This window comes from Plectrocnemia conspersa, unplaced genomic scaffold, assembly GCF_051122295.1.
Source record: "Plectrocnemia conspersa isolate PC_06_02 unplaced genomic scaffold, ASM5112229v1 ptg000002l, whole genome shotgun sequence".
Classification (NCBI taxonomy): domain Eukaryota; kingdom Metazoa; phylum Arthropoda; class Insecta; order Trichoptera; family Polycentropodidae; genus Plectrocnemia; species Plectrocnemia conspersa.
This window is the reverse complement of record NW_028277166.1, coordinates 4,874,259-4,893,669: the sequence shown is the minus strand read 5'-3', so window position 1 is coordinate 4,893,669 and position 19,411 is coordinate 4,874,259. Positions and strand designations below refer to the sequence as shown.

General features: G+C 34.3%; 1 protein-coding gene across 4 annotated transcripts in view; it reads right to left on the bottom strand.

Annotated features, from left to right (window-relative positions):
- Window positions 1–84: 84 nt before the first annotated feature.
- Lrrk (Leucine-rich repeat kinase) overlaps window positions 85–19,411 on the bottom strand; it is a 25,847-nt gene continuing 6,520 nt past the window's right edge. For 2 of the 4 annotated variants that reach the window (XM_088204990.1, XM_088204992.1), the window contains 40 exons: window positions 17,649–17,802; window positions 17,113–17,278; window positions 15,467–15,582; window positions 15,230–15,389; window positions 15,008–15,160; window positions 14,779–14,940; window positions 14,519–14,682; window positions 14,322–14,448; window positions 14,047–14,264; window positions 13,827–13,985; window positions 13,140–13,757; window positions 12,788–13,079; window positions 12,144–12,311; window positions 11,783–11,926; window positions 11,298–11,717; window positions 11,053–11,231; window positions 10,795–10,972; window positions 10,536–10,725; window positions 9,031–9,255; window positions 8,842–8,964; window positions 8,288–8,778; window positions 8,084–8,232; window positions 7,472–7,610; window positions 7,132–7,398; window positions 6,963–7,074; window positions 6,720–6,892; window positions 6,457–6,648; window positions 6,223–6,390; window positions 6,015–6,155; window positions 4,922–5,125; window positions 4,735–4,857; window positions 4,478–4,673; window positions 4,297–4,413; window positions 3,465–3,561; window positions 3,272–3,394; window positions 3,078–3,203; window positions 2,833–3,011; window positions 1,913–2,166; window positions 1,674–1,841; window positions 85–1,607 (listed from right to left, as the gene is read on the bottom strand). In XM_088204990.1, the coding sequence (XP_088061116.1) occupies window positions 1,524–1,607; window positions 1,674–1,841; window positions 1,913–2,166; window positions 2,833–3,011; window positions 3,078–3,203; window positions 3,272–3,394; window positions 3,465–3,561; window positions 4,297–4,413; window positions 4,478–4,673; window positions 4,735–4,857; window positions 4,922–5,125; window positions 6,015–6,155; window positions 6,223–6,390; window positions 6,457–6,648; window positions 6,720–6,892; window positions 6,963–7,074; window positions 7,132–7,398; window positions 7,472–7,610; window positions 8,084–8,232; window positions 8,288–8,778; window positions 8,842–8,964; window positions 9,031–9,255; window positions 10,536–10,725; window positions 10,795–10,972; window positions 11,053–11,231; window positions 11,298–11,717; window positions 11,783–11,926; window positions 12,144–12,311; window positions 12,788–13,079; window positions 13,140–13,757; window positions 13,827–13,985; window positions 14,047–14,264; window positions 14,322–14,448; window positions 14,519–14,682; window positions 14,779–14,940; window positions 15,008–15,160; window positions 15,230–15,389; window positions 15,467–15,582; window positions 17,113–17,278; window positions 17,649–17,802 (7,619 nt within the window). In that variant the 3' untranslated portion in view covers window positions 85–1,523. Of the gene's footprint in view, window positions 1,608–1,673; window positions 1,842–1,912; window positions 2,167–2,832; window positions 3,012–3,077; window positions 3,204–3,271; window positions 3,395–3,464; window positions 3,562–4,296; window positions 4,414–4,477; window positions 4,674–4,734; window positions 4,858–4,921; window positions 5,126–6,014; window positions 6,156–6,222; window positions 6,391–6,456; window positions 6,649–6,719; window positions 6,893–6,962; window positions 7,075–7,131; window positions 7,399–7,471; window positions 7,611–8,083; window positions 8,233–8,287; window positions 8,779–8,841; window positions 8,965–9,030; window positions 9,256–10,535; window positions 10,726–10,794; window positions 10,973–11,052; window positions 11,232–11,297; window positions 11,718–11,782; window positions 11,927–12,143; window positions 12,312–12,787; window positions 13,080–13,139; window positions 13,758–13,826; window positions 13,986–14,046; window positions 14,265–14,321; window positions 14,449–14,518; window positions 14,683–14,778; window positions 14,941–15,007; window positions 15,167–15,229; window positions 15,390–15,466; window positions 15,583–17,112; window positions 17,279–17,648; window positions 17,803–19,411 lie in introns of all 4 variants that reach the window. The other 2 variants (XM_088204989.1, XM_088204991.1) reach the window with 1 other exon arrangement.

Sequence of the window (19,411 nt, the reverse complement as noted above, 5' to 3'; positions counted from 1 at the left end):
GTATATTAAATCTTTTATAGATTATACATATTCAATATATTTTATTAAAGCGATAAACCAATGATATAAATAAAAAAATGTATTATGCTATATATTAATTTATTAATATATAATTTTAATAACAGTAATTTAAGCATATTAGAAATTCATATATTCTTTTTATAACAGCAAAAAAATATGTCTTTTTTTATCAATAATTAGTCGCAATACAGATTAATAAAACACAAAAGTATACAATTCAATATGAGCTTTGATATTCTTCCACATATTTTTTAGAATAACTCTACTTCTAATAATTGCAATCAGATCTATCTGTATCAAATGTAAAACACATAGTCAGCTCTTTACAAATGGAATGATAGCGATAATGTTTTTAAATAACATTTAATGCTAATATATAAATCTTTCAACAATCTTTGGCGAACAAGAAAAATAGTATATACGTATGATTTAATTAAAAAAATAAATTGAATCTAAACTGTAATAGATGGAATGGCAGGATCGGAATTGGCGATAGTGCAATTGTTTTATAAATATAAAAATACGACAGTCTTTCATCATCTTCTCATATCACAACAATCGATTAATAATCAAAATAATACAAATAAAAATGTTGAAAGTTTGATTTAAAATATCATGAGTTAAAAATATACAATATTTTAAAGTGTACAAAGCGTTAAAATCAATAAATAATACATGAGATCATTAGGAATTATAAACATCAATGGCAGGATACAGATCTAGTTGCTACTATGTTGTATTCAGAAATGTTCTACGTTTGAATGCTTCAAGGTGAATACAATAGTATACATTTAAGCCACTGATGAATAAGTTATAATCTTAATATTAATAGTGAGATTAAAAAATAAATAACATTAAAAAAACAACATACATTGACTGATGATATTTTCTAGTAAGTTAATTAAGATGAAAAATAAAACTGTTACACAATAAGAAAACTACGAGTATTATAAGACACTTATCACAGAAAACATATTATATAGATTAAGTTCAAAATGGTTTTCTAACATTTTTTTACTTACGATATATCACAAGTGTATGGAAACGGAATTTAATTTATTTTCAAATTTGATTAAATCGTAGCATAAAAGACTAGAAATATAGAGTTAGAGTTACTATTTTAAATAGTATTTTTTTACTTTATATTATTTGGTTGTATGGGGGTAAATCAAAAGTTAAAGCAAATCGATCAGGTTAAATTTTAAACAGTTTAAAAATGTCTTATTAAACCAAAAAAGTTTAATAAATTGCTTTTAATTTTGATTTACCCTCGTATTATTATCAATCGTCAATAAAGCTGAAGATTTGGTTTTAAGCTACGGAGTAACATATCCGTGCAAAAAAATCATAAACGAGCTATTATATTAAATAAGATCTAAGAAAATATTCAAATGGTATAAAAAATCCATAGTTTTTCAATTTATACAGATTTTAAAACGCACTAAATTGAATTTAATAATATCGAAAAATATCAATTTCGTCGAGAATAACTCGACATAGTTTCAATTGACTGCCCAGTGCTCTCCTCGCCACAACAGGCAATGCATCACATTAGAATTTTGCGCCGCATTCGCAGAGGGACCATACTGAAACGAAAGACAAATATAATCATTTTCTTTAAAATATACAAAATCAGGCGAATGTTGTAATACCTGAGACACGGTTTCAGTGTAGCGGGTCAGTAAACTTCTATAACCACGACCGATCGTGGCTATGAGGGGCATTTCGTCGTAATTTTCACCATTAGATTGAGAATCGCTTATGCTTGCATCATCGCGTATATATCTCCTATACATTGGCAGAGGTATGATTGCTCTAACCTGTAAAAATATGAATTATTACATTATATATTAAAAGCAATATTTAGTTATTTGTGGCAAATAAGACTCACCTCTTCTTCGTAAGGCCTAAATATAGTAATCGGTCTTAGAGTATCCCGTTCGGCGATTATAATGCATCCCCACGTGGTTCCGACGTATATATTATCATTTAAAATAGCCAAGGATGTCACTTGACAACGTCCTGGACTTAAATGCTCTTCTATAGATATAGAGCGAAGACTCTCCGAGCATGGGACTAACTTAGAACAATCTAACTTTGCTAAAAGGCACTTTTCTACAGCGTCCCATTGGTATATTACACAACCTAAAACAATTAACATATTTATATTTTAATATAATAAACTTTCAGGAGTAGTTAAGAATTTGCATAAAAATAAATAATCCACATTTTGACCATAAATTTTTTTGCATGTTAATTTATATTATATTTATTTTCTATAGTCGGTGCACAAAAACATTGTTTAATGCATGATCATCACTTGTTCTTAAATTTCTGCCCTGTGATTGGTCTGTTGCCGTGATGGGCGGTACCGGTATGTGTAAGTACACAGGGAAATATTGCTTTTTTTTTCTAGTCGAGATTATTATTTATTCGCCTCTTTCATTATTGTTCTGTAGGTAGTTATATATTTTATTTATTATAATCATTGTCTTGCCCTATGTGTAATTTTAATTTTATTAATTTCTTAAATGAATACAGTTCTATTTATTAAAAATAATTTTTATTTATTCTAGCGATTCGGTGTAAGCGAGCACCGACATATCTAGTTTTTTACATCTGTCATAATAATATTGTTTTTACTTTTACGCACAGATGTGAGATATTTTTATTTGCATTCAATAATATGCATTCGAAACTGAAAAATGTTTGCCTCTTTTATAATTTAATTGTATCCAAACTAACAGGGTCAACACAATCAACAACCACAAATCAAGTAGTGAGAAACCATATTAGATATATAATATTTACCTGGATAAAGGTAAGTGCAAACTGTGTGTGTGCTGGCTACTGCGTGTAACACTCGAGAGCTGGCTGCTGCAGCGGGGACCGGACACGGAAGTTCTTGAGCTCCGGCAGCTCCAAAGTTAGCGACCATTCGATAGACAGAAATGCCTCCGCCTGCATCTCCGCCGCACCAAATCTCACAACTGTAAATTAAGAGAAGTTTAACGAACCATAAAACAGCAGTAGTGGAAAAGTATTGCGACACTGACTATTCATCAGTTTCAACAGCAGTCAAGCAATGTAGGGCTGTTGCGGCACCCAATTCCGTCATTACAAAAGTTCCTTCTCCGGCTGTCGGACTCAACGGTGCTTCGTTATTGTCTAACAAGAATAATCTGAAACATTTCGAAAATCAATCAAAGGAACTTCTGAATCTTTTGGGCGTAATGTATTTATCAACTACCTTCCGTTAGATAAAGCTGCTGCAACTCTAGCTAAAGACGGTAAATGTAATAAAGCTGCAACTTGACAAGAACTTGTCTTCGACTCCAAAGAGTATGTGAATATGTGACGGCAGTCAGTTGAGCTGAAATTTAATGTCAATATAATTAAGAACATCTAGGGATTGACTGTCAATAATTAATGAGAGATTATACTTATAAGCGTGGATCTGTCCAACAGAATCACCGATCCAAATTGAATTTCCCACTGAACACACCACCATAGGAAGAATTGGTTCATCCGATGCCGACTCTAAAATATTTCATAAAAGAAGAAATTTAATTAAATACATAAATATCAATAGTTATAAGTCTCTTTTAGATTTAGGGATCCATTGTTCTGAAAAATCAACGAACAGGCTGTAAGAAATTGTACATTATATTCCTTTTTTATGCAAATATATGTGTTAAAATGTTTTTTAAATAGTAGACGTTATACATAATGATTTTAAAAAAGTCATCGACAATTTGATTGCCAAAATAATATTTCACCAATTGGGAGTTCCTCAAGGGTCCAACCTGAGCCCTCTGTTGTTATGCGTTAATGACATAAATAAGGCAGCTACAAATTAAAGTTTTATTTTGTATGCCGATGATTTAAAATTTTTTAGATGCATTCAATCTTTTGTGGACTCTCTCTCTCTATTTAGATTCTCTGTGAAGATGGAAACGTTCTGTCTAGAGAAACTTCTTCTAAAGATATCGGAATCATTTTTGAGAGCAAGTGATTCTCTAAACAAAAATAACGTCTAAAATTTTTTTCAAGATGCTCGGCTTTGTTATAAAGAACGCGTTTCACTTTGACGACCCGTCAGTTATTTGTGTCCTCTATGATACTTTGGTTCACAATATTCTTGAATCGAGATCTATAATTTGTGATTCCCTCGCAACCAAAAAAGGTTCTTGAGATACCTTTATATGAAGATATTTAGTTATTATCCTTGGTTTTAATTAAAATAAATAAATAATAAGTAGCATTATTTCTAACCTGTTGGATTCGGTATAGGTAAGGCATGATAATGTAACCAGCGAGCCTGAGCCACCGAAAGTATATCACATCGCGGATGAGCCCTCGCAACCCATATTTCCCATCCCTCAACGCCTTCTATAAAATTAAATAAGATTTAATAACCATGATTGATAATAAATTTATGATGATGAAAAAATACCTGAAATGTTTGTGATCTGCGTCGCCGAAGAATGCGTAACATCGGCCGTGTGATGCAGTGACACTACATCGGTTAAATGTGTAAATTCCGGGGCCGACGCTATCGATACTATCTGAGAAGCCGAGGGTCTTAGCTCCGGTTGACCTGACCAGCAAGCCACCATCAAATCCAGCATATAACACGGATACATCGTTTCCTATGATAGTTAAATATTTTTAAAAACTGTCTCAATTCATCCTAGTTATCGATGAACGAACCTTATGGGTTAAAGCAGGACGGCCACCTTCCAAAACACACTCTTTTACAGCTTCGTGACCTTCAAAGGGCTGCCGGAGGGTTAATAATTCGTACAGAAACATTCCGAACGAGAAGCAATCGACCTATAATTATATATTAATATTGATATATTAAAAAAAAATATATTATATAAATAAAAGCTCATACTTTTTCGGTATATTCTTCTTCGCCGTTATACCGCATTATTTCTGGCGCCATGAATCCTTCAGTACCACCAAATCCTTTGGTACCAGACGGCAAAGTCAATCTACTAATGCCGTAATCAGCAACTTTGATATGAACTGGTAGATCCGGATGATCTTTGAATGGACCGACTGGAGGTGGCATTTCCCAAACGAGTACGTTTTCAGCCTAAATTATAAATATAGGATTTACACATTATACTAGGGTGAGTCAAGAAAATTCAAAACACTACTCTATTCTCATGTAAATTAGAAGTAGTGTCTTTTGACATTCACGAAAAAAGTGATAAAATCTCACATTTAATATACACTAATCAACCGACTTATATATATATACGTTCGAGGGATCACTATGCACCATTCATCTCTGGTTTTCTCTGGTTAACTTACACCTGGACTCCGAGCTTAAATTTAATAAACATATTTTAGAACTTCGCTCTAAAAAGCTTGCCGCCATTGCGATCCTTAAGCCAATATTTTATAGAAAAAGCGCGTTAACTATAAAAAATAAAATTTTAATTTATAAACAATTAATTACTCATTTTTACATATGTCTGCCGGGTGTGGAGTAACACCCGTAATACTATTTTTTCTAAATTACAAGTCATTCAAAATAAACCTATAAAAATAATATATAATACGCCTTTTTATACTAATCTTAAAATAATGCACATTAGCCTTCAAATACCTACAATTTAAAATATTATAAAAATATCTCGTGAAACCACACTAGCCCACTAATCTGTATTGGTGACTATGATAAGAACAAGATTTAAATATAAGCATAAAATGGCAAAGCACATATTGCTTTAGAGCAGTGTACGCCACAGTTTCCATTTTTTATCCAAAAAACACACACACAAAACTAATACAATCATATTGTGGGGGTTGATAACCAGCTATTGTGATAATATATATTATTTTGTGCGAAATGGGCAGAAATATTTACATTTATAGCCGGATGTAATCTAAACGAAAAGCTTTGAAACGACCATTGTCGCTTCACGAACAAGCGAGACAACAAAATTGAAAATCTCAAGGATATAGGTTATAATTACCTTGAGATCCCGATAAATAATACGTTGCCGATGCAGATATTCCAAAGCTCGTGCGGCTTGCACGGCAACAGCTTGAGCGCAATGAGGTCCTAGTCTCGCTCCAGATTGCTTATAACCTCGTAGCACACCATCTAATGCACCCTGCAATTCATATATATTTAATAAATCTAATCATAATTAAATAGTTTATTTATATATATTATCTTACCATAGGCGCCAAGGCCAAAACTAAAGCCAAAGGACTGGTACAAGCGGCTAAGAATGGCGCCACGTTTGGATGCCGCAACGGCAGCAACACGCCCATTTCGCCACGCGCCGATAAATAAGCACGACAAGCTGCTTGCATAGGATCTCTATCCCAACGAGCAGTAGCAGCCTAAAAATATTTAATTTTAGTACAGCTTCTTATAAATATGTATTTTTGCTTATGAGATTATCTTACTTTATAAGCAGCTAAGGCGCTAGGTGGTGCGCGTGGACCTGGTGGAACTGGTTGCAAGACTTTCAAAGCGACTGAACCTCTACCCTGCCATTCCGTCCGAAAAACTAAGCCGAATGCACCTCTGCCAATCAAAGCGCCTCGATTCAAATCTTTGCTGTAAGCTAAACGATGAGGTCCTAGATCCAAGAACATCTGTAAAATATAATAAGATATTCGTTAATAACTTGATGAGGTTATTCAGTAGTATTTCACAAGACACTAACCACGTCCGGCGCAATCTTAGATAATTTAATTTCTTGATGTATCGGACAGATGACCATGGCAGAACTTCCAGCGTATAATATGCATTCTTCAATGGTCCAAGTGTGTACGGCTGGATAGTGTGAAATGGGATTATGACCAGCTACGCCTTCCATTGACGGCATTCTTGATGATCCTTGAATATAAATATACGATTAATTTATAAACACTTTAGAGTAAAAGGTCCAATTTAATAGTATATCAACCTGTCGAATCAGGGTCAACGCCACTATCTCCATCGGACGTGCAAGACTCTTGAGAAGCTCTGGGTCGTATAGCCGGCGATTGCAGATCATCTCGAGGTGCTCGTTTAAAAGCCTATAATATAAACGGCGTCAATCTCTATTTAAAATTAAATATGAAGTATTTTATTACTTCTTCTAAATGAACTGATATATTATCGACGTGGTCATCGTTATTTTCATTGCTTTTAGGCGTATTTCCTTCGTTATTGGCTGTTTCAGCGTGCAGTAGGCATTGGGGGCAGGGTATTAAGCGTGTGACCAAAAACCGGCCTTCAGAAGTGTGTACGAAACGTGTGCCTAAAGTAGGATACCAGTCTTCCAATAGGATGTCTATGTGATCGACGACGATCACTAATAATTTAGCCATGGCTTCTAAAGAAGGCTCTATACAAATATTCTGCAACAAAATTATAGATGTGTTATTATGATTATGATAAATAGATAGAAATGCACTTATTTTTTAATCATACTTGATAACCAATTGTTTCCCCCTGTTCGTCTATAATAGGTCTTTTGACAATCATCTCGTCGGCGGGTAAAACTATTTCTAAAATTGAAGAACTACTCGTATCTACATCGTTCCATATACCTTCTTGTTTTAACCTGAATCTAAAAGGAAAGAGTATGTATCATAAGTGTATATATGTGAAACTTATATTTTTATCTATCTAATAATAATATTGTATCTGGTAAATATTTCTGATTTATTATAAAAATTTTAATATAGATAATTAATCATCAATATATTATCAAACGCAAAAAATACAACATATGTTGATATGCAGTCTTTTTTAGCTTGATTTTAACCCTTCAATGTTTTAGAAACACACCTGGATTCAATAATTTACAAATTTCATCGGTTCGTATTACAAAATTCTTGTATGAAAAAATAAGACATATTCTCAGATAATTACATCAACGATATTCAAGAGAATCGTATTCTAACGTACATAGTAAGTAGTGACTTTTAACTTTAAAAATTATGAGAATAGAGGAAATAAAAACACAAACATCTAGGAATTTGTTATGAATTTGTTAATTATGTTAATGAAATCTGTAATCAGTTTGACATAATCACATACCTGGTTCCTCTATAAAACTGATGTTCTTGTGGTACTTCTCTGATCGTCAACAGTAAAACGTTGGATCTAAATAGTCGCATTCCCGCTTGCCAAGGCCACCATTCTCCACCCAAGTTAGCGACCCTTATAACCGCAGTATCGCCTGCAAACTGATCAGATCGTTTAGCACGAATTTCATTGATTAAAACATTATTTTCATCTTACTTCTTCAGGTACGGTATAAAAATTATCCACTACGTCCGATACCGTATCGTCTGCAAGCAATCGCGTGATCAATCTAGGCCAAAATCCGCACGGTGAATATGAAGCGATTAGTAATCGTCTGATTGAATGCTGAGGATGCGATCTGCCGTGAGTGGAGCAACCAGCCATGGTCGGTCCGTACGGAACCGTCATTGGCACTGCTACTCCTTCGTTACTACCTTGGTTCAAAATCGACAAAGGAGACACTGCAATTTTTTTATGACCCCTGCCCGTCCAAGCTTTCGTTTTCATCGGTATTTTAACATGGTTGTTGATTCCCATTCCGTCTAAAGGTGCTTCGGCTGTCGGTAATAAAGGCGGCAGAAGCAACGATCGTCCGTCCCAACTGAGAGCCACTTCGAATTTATTCAACAGCGACACAACGTAATCTCTACTGTCTCCGGCTCGACTCGATTTGAATAAAAGATGGAGATCTTCAAGTCTCATAACGCCTGAAACATGAATGTATTTAGAACAATCGATCAATATATTGTTCTATAATTAATATGATTTACCCATTCGAGCGAAAGGATTAATCTCTCGGACGGTCACAACATGTGCCAGCATATCACATAGCCACTGTGGATCCAAAAAGTATAGATCTTTTAACGTTGCATCATCGTAATGTAGCAGAACGCCTGTAATAATACATAGAAAGCAATATAGATTTGTTAATTTAGAATGTGTTGATAATACTGACTTACCGTTGTCATGTAAGAACATCGTCGCTTGATGCAGTTCAGCCTGATCTCTAAAGTTGCGGTGAAACTTCTGTTGCATGTACTGAGCCACTTGATGTTTAAACTGTTCGTGAGTTATCACAGGATCGAGTCCACGAGCTTTTCTCTCAGCTGCCATTATTCCAACAGCATCTTCCAATGTCAAATACGAAGCCGGAATCCGCTGTTCTAGTAATAGTTCTTTAGAACCTAAAAATATAGTAGTGAGTTAATTTATTAGTATATACTTGGGAGTGAGTTTATTTTACGTATTTTTCAATAATTATGTAGGTCACCTATGTAGGTTTTTATTAGCTACTAAATTGTACAAATTATGTGACAACGATTTATTTAAATTATTGGCCGTGGTTCTGGAGAGAAGTTCACCGATAGTGCTGGATGGCCAAAATATCAGCTGTTCGGCTCGCGTTCCAAAAGGGTTGATCTTAGCTCGGTTCCTGCTGTGGTGGATGCCCTTTGCGGACGTCCAGGGGTTCTGCGACAGGGTGAAGTTCCAGGCAGGCGTCTCGTAAGTCTTCGCTGGCGTAGGGTGGACTTCAGTGAGGCTGCTTGTTCCCGTGCCGATGGCAAGAGTGATGTGTCTTTGTCTGGAAACTCCAACCCCTTATATAGTAGACTTCCGTCAATATTATTGCGCAATATCGTCCTGTTTCCCACGGTTTTTGGTCCTCACGCAAGTGTAATTTTTCTCACGATCGTCTCCCTTGCAAGGTGCAATATTCGTCATCCTGGATTTTATTATAAAATAATCCGTGACATATTAAAATTAAGATGTCGTTTCCCTTTTTGCGTGGGATTGTCGGTTTCAAACTAGTTTGTTTATTTTTAATCCAGGAAGACGTAAAATGTTATTGCTCTGTTTGCAGATTCCCCTAATTTTGGTCGCACTTGATTAGCAGATGTCGGCGAGGGGTTGATTCGATATGGGAAGCTATTTTATTCTTCGATTTCATATCTGTATGTGACCGTAAATATGTGGTCCCCACAATTATTTATTTTATATTGCATTTATGGTAAATTATAGAAAAAATCAGTGATTTTCAAAGTTTTATTGGTTTGATTTATTTTACTACTTTTTTGTATTAGTATGTTTTAATGATTTATTTTAACACTTTTATATCATTAAATTTCGTTAATATATTTTACATGCTTTTTATATATTATTCGACTTTTGTGCTTTTTTTATATCAATTCAGAGGCTCTCAATATTTTTTATAAAATTAACGCCAAGTGTTCTGGATACGAGTGTTCGCGCGAGGACGGGGCTAGGGTTTTCAATCAGATATTCAAATATTATATAAATTTTTAGTGTTACTAAGTATCAGTATAAATATGTAGATAATAAGTATTGTAACACCTATCAAACATTAACGGCAAATGTAAGTTCAGTACAGTGATGCATGTCTGTCACCCCATCAAGTAAAAAAATGGAATAAGAACTACGATTTATTTTATTAAAAAAAACTTACCTGGTTGTCTAAGACTGAACACCATATCATATATCAAATTAGCCAAAAGACGGATATTATGACGAGTGGTGCAACTGACTTCAACACTATCTAAAACACGGGGTAATCCCCGTTTTTCAGGATCAGATATAGATATGAAGCGCTCTCTTATCAATCGTTGTAACTGTTCAGGCGATTGTTCGCCGGGCATCTAAAAAAAATATAAATAAAATTTATAGCAAAGCAATATTGAGAATTACTAGCACTACATTATACTTACATCATTAGCAGAGTCATAATGCGTTCCGACGATAATCACAGGCGAGTTTGGTGCTCTAGCTTGTATGCTAACCAGCCAATGTTGTATTCCAGCTAATCCGGCAATTCCGTCAATCACACGCCAAACGACAATATATAAAGATCGGCGTGATAAGAAGTATTGATGCGTTGAATAATATCTATTAAAAATAAATCAATTTTATTTACTGTCCTTTAATTTTTTTGATCAATACTTTTATTAAATATTTGTGGAACATACTCTTTTTGACCGCCAAAATCCCACGTCTTAAAAACGACTGGTCCATGTCCAGATCGACCATTTCTCGCTGGATGTCGATCATATATCCAATCGCCTATATCTACTCCAACCGTCGACATATTGATGCCTCGTGAAGTTTTCGTATTGACATTTTTGTTGCCCATGCGTTTTGCCCAGTGCTATTTTTAAAATAAATAATATATCAAACTTAAACATTCTTTTGATTCACTCTAATATAATCATACCTCTGGAGGTCGACGTCTATGAGCCGGAGCACTCTCTTGCCTTAACTTTTCCAGCAGACTTGTCTTTCCGATTCCTTGTATGCCGACAATCATCAGCTTCATTCGAGCGTACGGCTTAGCGTCTTCCAAAACTGACTTCAAATATCCTATAATATCCATTGTTTTGTATTTTTTCGAGTCGATCATCGATCGTAGCGGTTCTTGTAAGGGACATCCTAAAGTATTGAGATTCCACAATCGGTTTAAAAGACCCATCTGAGGAGGCAATTCGGATATTTCCGTGTTTCCGCTGATATTCAAGACTGACAGATTGGTCAATTCGTGAATGGTCGTCGGTATGAATTTTAGCATATTGTTGGAGACGTCCAGCATGGACAAGTTCGGAAACAGCAATCTGGATCTGATCACCGGTAGGAGATACTGCAAGTGAAACAAATTTATTTTTAAACCAATCTTTAGATTAATTCAGTTTAATTTTAACTTACCCAATCTTCGTCATCTTCGGTAGACGTATTTACTTCTCTAATTGGTTTATCGTTTACGTTAACTCTATCGGAACCGTCCAATATTTCACCGCCGTCATCGTCAGTCGTTAGTTGAATACGAGTGAGCAAATTGTCGGCTAATATCTAAAACAAAAATAAATAAGGTTTATAAGCATATATGCAGCGTGATGATGTCACTCTTAACACTCATCAAAATATATTTAATTGTTTTATTATTATCACATTGTCTTCCAATTTTTCATGAAAATAAATTAATTTCGCTTTCACTACTGATTAATATATAATACTCAATTCCGAAACGAAGCAGAAGTATAAGTATATTTTATAAATTTTAACTTACAAGTGTTCTTAGACCATCTAATCGTAAATGTCGACGTGCAGGACATAGTGCAGCTAGAACTGCTTTTCTCACGCCACTAGCCGATCTAGCTCTCGCCTTCGGTGCACCATTACTTCCTGGACAATAACACGAAACGTTTGCCTGCTCTAGTGGTCCCCAATTATCCACCTAAATAGTTTATATAGTTAATATCGTAAAATAGTAATTATGAATGGCAACAAATTAAATGGTCAGAATTTAAATCAAATTTGGTTCAGAATAAAAATCAAATTTTCATCAGAATTTTATTAATAGCCTGGTCATAATTATATTATTTGGTTAGAATAAAAATGTCATACAGTCAGAATAAAAATATAGGACTATCAAAATTAAAATAATGAATGGTCATAATTATATTATTTAAGGTAAAAATAAATATCTAACTAAAAAAATGATTCTGACCAGTTGTCAAAATAATTCTTACTATTTAATATAAATTCTGACCAGGCCAATTCAAATTCTAGCCATTTAATATAAATTCTGACCATCTAATATTTATTCTGACCTTTCAATATAAATTTTGATCCACGTAATATAAATTCTGACCACAACCGTATTAAAATTCTGACCCGTTAAATATGAGCCATTATAAATATGTCTCTTACCTGGGGTAAACTCGGCCAGCAAGTGATTTGATTATGACTCAAATCAAGCAGTTTCAAAGAGTTAGGATAGTTGGTAACGTGAGACATGCTTCTCAAAGCGTTGAATGACATATTGAGGCGAGACAGTGAAGGGGCTAGACACGGTAGACCTGCCGGAATCGACGTGAATTGATTGTGAGACAAGTTCAATATCGCTAGACGTGAACATTTGGCAGTGGGCGGAGGATCTGGTGGTCGTTCGGAGATTTCGAGCCCTCGGGTCCATAAATGGTGTTTACGTAAATCTTGCTGACTAAAAAAACCCCAATTATACGCAAAGTTGAATATGTATTAAAAATAAATTTGAACTCACATCACACCCTCGACTTTTTTAATGCTCGGTAACGATTCTTCGTCAAGAGCGTCCGGTCCGAAGAAACTCTCTCTGGAGCTGTCTACTTTCATTCCAGTCACACGATCGACGCTCCAGCTCCGTCTTTGCATGTTCAACGATGAGTTTGAGTTGCAAGACACGCTGCTGTTACTGCTGGCCGATAGTTGTCCAGAAGAGTTCGAAAGAGGGATGCGTTTCTCATAAGATTCTGAAGGACTCTTTAATATCGCTTCTTCGCAAATTGACACATGCTCCGTTCTTGTAGGTAAATCTTTGAGTAGATTTAAGGACACGTTCATGTCTCTTAATCTAGGAGCTCTCCAAATAGAATACGGTAGCTTCCGTAATTTATTATTTGAGACGTCTAATGTTGTGAGCGACGACAGCGAGAACAACGCGTCCGGTAAATTTTCTAATCTATTTTCTTGTAAATATATCTCTTCTAAAACGGGCGCTGTGAAGCACTCTTCAGTGTTTAATTTATTATTGTCAGAACGTCTACTTCTACGTCCGCGCGTCGGTTGTTGTTCGACACTATCGCTGCTATCTCCGCAAGAAGGTAACTTTTCTAATTTGTTTTGGGCTACGTTCAAATATCTGCAAGTGGCAGTAATCCTCATAATATTATAAGAAGCTCTTATGGACTTTGATGATTAAATACAATACCTAAGACTAGTCATCTGTAAAATTGCTACTGGAATAGAAGTCAAAGCGTTTCCAGACAGGTCCAATCTAGTGACCGCGTGTAAAGCAACGGCTCGACCTCTAGGAGAGCTACGTAGTTTAGGATTCACATGCATAGCCGCTTCTTGAATCCACGACATTCTAAAGTAAATAAAATATATTACAGATTGCGGCTTAACCAACATAAAACACCATCACTTACTTAATTGAACTTATTCTACAACTTTGGTTATGCCAATTCAACATCGCCGGTTGACTCGGAAACATTGCGCTGTACGTTAACAATGGAGCTCGCCTGTGTGACGGTGATGAGCTTTTTTCGATCGCTTGGGCATCGCTTCCAGGATTCAGCAAGCCGTTTAAAGACATGCTCTCTGTCATGCCACGTTTGTTGATTTTATACTCCGGATCTGGATAAGCCTTGAAAGAAAAGTAATATTAAAATTTATACTTTAGGAACATATTCATTGAACATACTTTGATTGATAATAGACGCGATATCAACGTCTCATCCCCGATGATTATAGCTTCTTTTAATGCGCTGCAGTTCAAATCATTGGCACCATGTTTTAGGAGGAGTTCTACAAGACCGTGATCTCTAGATCTAAGACATTTGATTTATAAAATTATAGATATAAAGCGATGATCATTATATGTAATATATTAATACATACTTGCAAGCTTCAACAAGTGCTGGTAGACTAATTGGTTCAGGTGCGACGTTAAAACCTGTTGTTGCAGACACTGAGACTATGTTGTTGATTACGTTTGAGCTTGAAGAGTATGCCGAACAATGAGATTGATTCGAATCCATCGATGCTTTATGTGAAGTAGGGTGCTGAAATGAAGCATTGTAGGTTAACTATAAAGTATTGAATGATGATTAACATTACGCAAGAGTGTTTATTGAGACCGACTAGATTAAAATTCATACCTGCATGGCACAAGGAGCGTTTGGATCAGCACTCGCCACCAGCAGAACTTGAGCTATATCAACATGACGTCCTCGAACTGCTGCTCTTAAACACGTATCTCGAGTGACTCCAATAACCACGTCTAAATGCACCGGTTTGATTCTCAACTCAGAGTTCAATTCCTATTAAATGATAATTAACGTTACAAAAATAGTAATAGATTTATGAATGTATTACAATATAACTCACCATTATGCTATCGTGCTGCTTGTTGCCTAAGGAGAGTTTAGAAAGAATCGATTGAATGCCGTCCGATATACGCCTCCTGGTTGGACTCAATATTTCGCTCTCTATATTTTTAGCCGAGATGGGCGTAGACGGTTCTGTTCTTGTATCAGACATCTGCAGTTATGATTAACATAAAGTATTGTGTATATATGTAAGTCCACATATACGTTTTATGATATTTACCTTTGAAACAATTTTTACAGCTCTCACAGTATGCTTCATAAGAATATCGACAATTTGTCGATTTCCTAATAGACACGCTACATACAGAGCAGTTTGGCCACTGACATCGCGATGGTTGATATCGAACGCTGCTTGATATTCAAATTCTTCTGTATGGTTTCTATGGTAGAAGATTCAATATTGTAGACTAACATATTATGAACTGTTGTATAATAGATTATTTAATAAAATGATAACCTGAAAGTCTTCAAGATTTTCTCAGGATAAGGAAAATTTAACAGTAGTGATACTAATTCAGCATGTCCGTTTATACAGCAAGCATGTAGCGGAAGCCATCGTTCGACGGTTTGTTGCTAAGAAATAAAATTATTTATTAGTTCTTGGATTGGATATCTATTTTTTGTGTCAAGACAAAAATGGCACGTTACGTTGACAAAGCAGAGGAAAGTGATTCATTTTTCGGGTCAGAATTTTAATATGGTTGTGGTCAGAATTTATATTAAAAGTTATCGTATAAGATTGGTACAACTGTTCGACTACAACGTCTGCATTTGTCATTGACATCTTGGCAGTTATGACACGCCAACGCTGAATCAACAGCTCTCGTCAACAACACCAAATATTAGATCTTCGCTACGACCACCACTAAGACCTTCCACGCTCTTTGACTGAACTATCATACATATAAAAATGCATCTTGATTAATTAATAAAAATTATAATATAATTATTAATAACGGTTTTTCTTTTTTTTAATACTACTTAATTTCATTAAACAATTGTTCAAAAGGCTAAGACGCATATATGAATACCATAATAGGAATGAGATAATAAAATAGGTTAACTTCAAGTTTCCTGAGTACAAATATGTGACTGTGGCAGCACGTTATTTTAGTATGACCATGTGTTATTTCTGACCATCTATTATTTTTATTCTGACCATTATTATCTTTATTCTGACCGTTTATTTTTTTATTCTGACCATTTATTATTTTTATTCTGACCGTTTTTAATTTTTATTCTGACCATGGTGCTAATAAAATTCTGACCAAGATTTGATTTTTATTCTGACCATTTAATTTTACGCGTTTCATTATTATAGACACTAGATAAAAAGTCAAGTCTTGTAAATTTTAGATTAAGAAAATTAACATAGGTTGTATGAGACTTTAATATCTTAACTGGTATTTGCAATAATGTGTCACCTTCCTCTATCATTTCTACATAATTTAGGTGAGCGCTTGAATATACATATACTAAAAGTTATTATGCAAACATAACAAGAAGAAAGTTAGAGGGGGAGGGGAATGCAAGATATAAATTTTCCCCTCCCATCTTACGAATTTATGTATTATTTTTTACATAATACTTGAGCAGTATTTTTATTTCAAAAACTGTGATAATGAACTTCGAACAATTTATCCAGAAATTTTAGAATGTTTCCTCAAAAGCTTATAAAAATATTAATTGAAGAAAAGTGTAGTTTATTTGTAGAGCAGTGAGAAATTTGTTTATTTTTCTAGATTCATTGGAAATATTGCAGTAATATTTATCATAACTACCATAATTTACTGAGGCAAAAACTAGAAAGAGGACCGATTCCTCCCTTCTGTTTGGGTCGATGGTAGATACTATATAAATTTATATAGAGGGGATCTTACTTATTTTTCAGTTAAAAATCGCCATTAAACATAGATGCTTTATAAATAAACTCTCGAGAGATTATAAAGAAAGGTTTGGAAAGCTTTCCCTTGTCACTGGTGAGCTCTTTGGATTTTTTTTGGGAAAAAATCGTTTTTATAGGTGTAAGCAAGTATGAAGTAAAATATCCCACTTAAAATTCATTATCTCAAATTAAAAAATAATATGATAAAATATAATCACCTGTGCCATTTCTGGAAAGTGGAGCAGTAGCGTTTCAGCAATGTCTTTATTGCCATGATAACAAGCAACGTACAGTGGAGAGTAGCGTGTCACGGGATGAGAGCGACCATCGGCTCCTGAGGCAACCAGGGCCCGCACAGCGTCAACTAGACCCATTTCGGCAGCACTAAATGTAACAAACAAAAGGTTATATATTTCAGAAATTTTGATACCATTGCCATTGAAGCATTACTGTCGATTGAAACAATCGCATGTAAACAAACAACCTTTCCATTGTAACGCAATCTTTTTTTCGTTAATGTTGCGTCAAGGTAATCGATTTTTCAACACACATTCGCTGATGGCAATGAAACAATCGCAACTAACTGAGAACAATATGATTGATTGGAATTTTGCGAATTTGAATGTAAGCGTATTAAGATAAGAAAAATGATTCGAATCACAGTATTTTATAAGAGCATTAACATTTTTAGATAATGATGCTTTAGTCTTTAATCCAATTTTTAACTTTAAGGTTAACTCAAAAATATAATTACGTGAAGAGCAATGTGTTAGCTCCGGCCGGTGCCATGTTCACAATTAGCCCTGCATCAGTGCCCAAAGTGGAAAGTGGTGTTCGTAAAGATGACCCTGATATGAGCGCTGCTCGCAGTTCTGCATGACGACTCGCTTTCAGTTGCTCACTTTCTTCTGTAATTTAGAGAAAATTAAGCAACATCACTCTTGTACATCATAAAATAATAATTAATTCGTTGAATACAAAAAGAGCACAGATCAGGTTTTAATATATTTTTTAAATTATTCTTCCAGAATTAGGGACAATTTATAATATTAATTAAAACTATTTTTTCTTAGTTATTAAAATATTTCCTTATTTCCCTGTTATTTGCCTATTGCTACATTTTTGCAAAAATACAGCAAAACTGTTGTTTTTTGTGTATATTATTGATTTATTTAATATTTTTGAAATATTATACAATTTTAATAATGCAACAGAATCACTTAAATATCGAAATCTACCCAATAAACTGACGAAGATCAATCCGCTACGAAATTCGAAAGTGTACTGAATATTGTACACTATTTTGATAAAATATCTAACGTTTTCCACTTTTCTAAATATATTTCATCCATAAAAGATCTGAGTAAAGGTTATCGACCAATAGTTATTCGCAAATAAATGTTACGGCTGCAAAATTGCTCAAAGCGAAAATTCTGAACATAGATGATTGTTTGATTGTCAAATATATTTTACTTTTAATTCCAACTGCTTAATATTTTTCTCTAAGTGAAAAATTATGTAACTAAAGGAAATGTAAGTGTAATGTAAATTACTAATATAATTGTGAAATATTGAAAAAAAATTATATTTTAAAATTAAAATCATAGTACCATCTATTATATAAACAAATATTATTAAATGGGTTTAGTGATTATAGCGCAAATGAAAATTGCCCACGGCGAAAATCACGATCATATATGATCAACAAATATGTATATATAAAAATACGCCAATATATATAAAAAGTAATGGCTGTATATGTCAAAGTTGTCAATATGATTTTAATTTATTAATATAAAGTTTTAAAAATATTTTACAATTATATTACATAGTAATTTACATTGTTATGATACAATTACATTTCCTATAATTACACAAATATCTACTTAAAAAATATAGAAAATCGTAAAGCAGTTGGAATCAAAAATAAAATATATTTGACAAATAGACAATCAAACAATTATCTATGTTCAGAATTCTTGCTGTGCGCAATATTCGTTTGCGCAATAATCCTATCACCTCATAAATTATATCAGTTTTAGGAAAGGGGGGGGGGTGTAAGCGTAATTGTGACATAAGGGGGAAGATTAAAAATCCACGAAAAACCTGTGACATAATTTATGAAAGCCGGCTAATAAATTCATAAGCGCGCGAACGCTGCATAGCAGTGAGACCCTACTAGTCACGGGAAACGCAGTGGAGTAGCAACTGGTGGTTTTTGAGCGTGGCGCCGTACTAACAAACAAGTATTAACTAAGGTAGCTCATTATTGGAGAATTTTTAATACCTAATATGTATGACCTAGCTTGATTTTAATTAATCCTCACGATATTCATCAGTGAGATTAGGAAAATCAAGGAAAACTTATTATGATCCGTGTCGATCGATCGAAATTATTATTATATAATAATCACTAATTCCGATTTCACAGAGACGATAGAATATGGAATTCGTACCCGGGTCTTTTAGAAAATTCCAGGTCGACGACTTCTACCTATCACTCTATGATACTAGTCA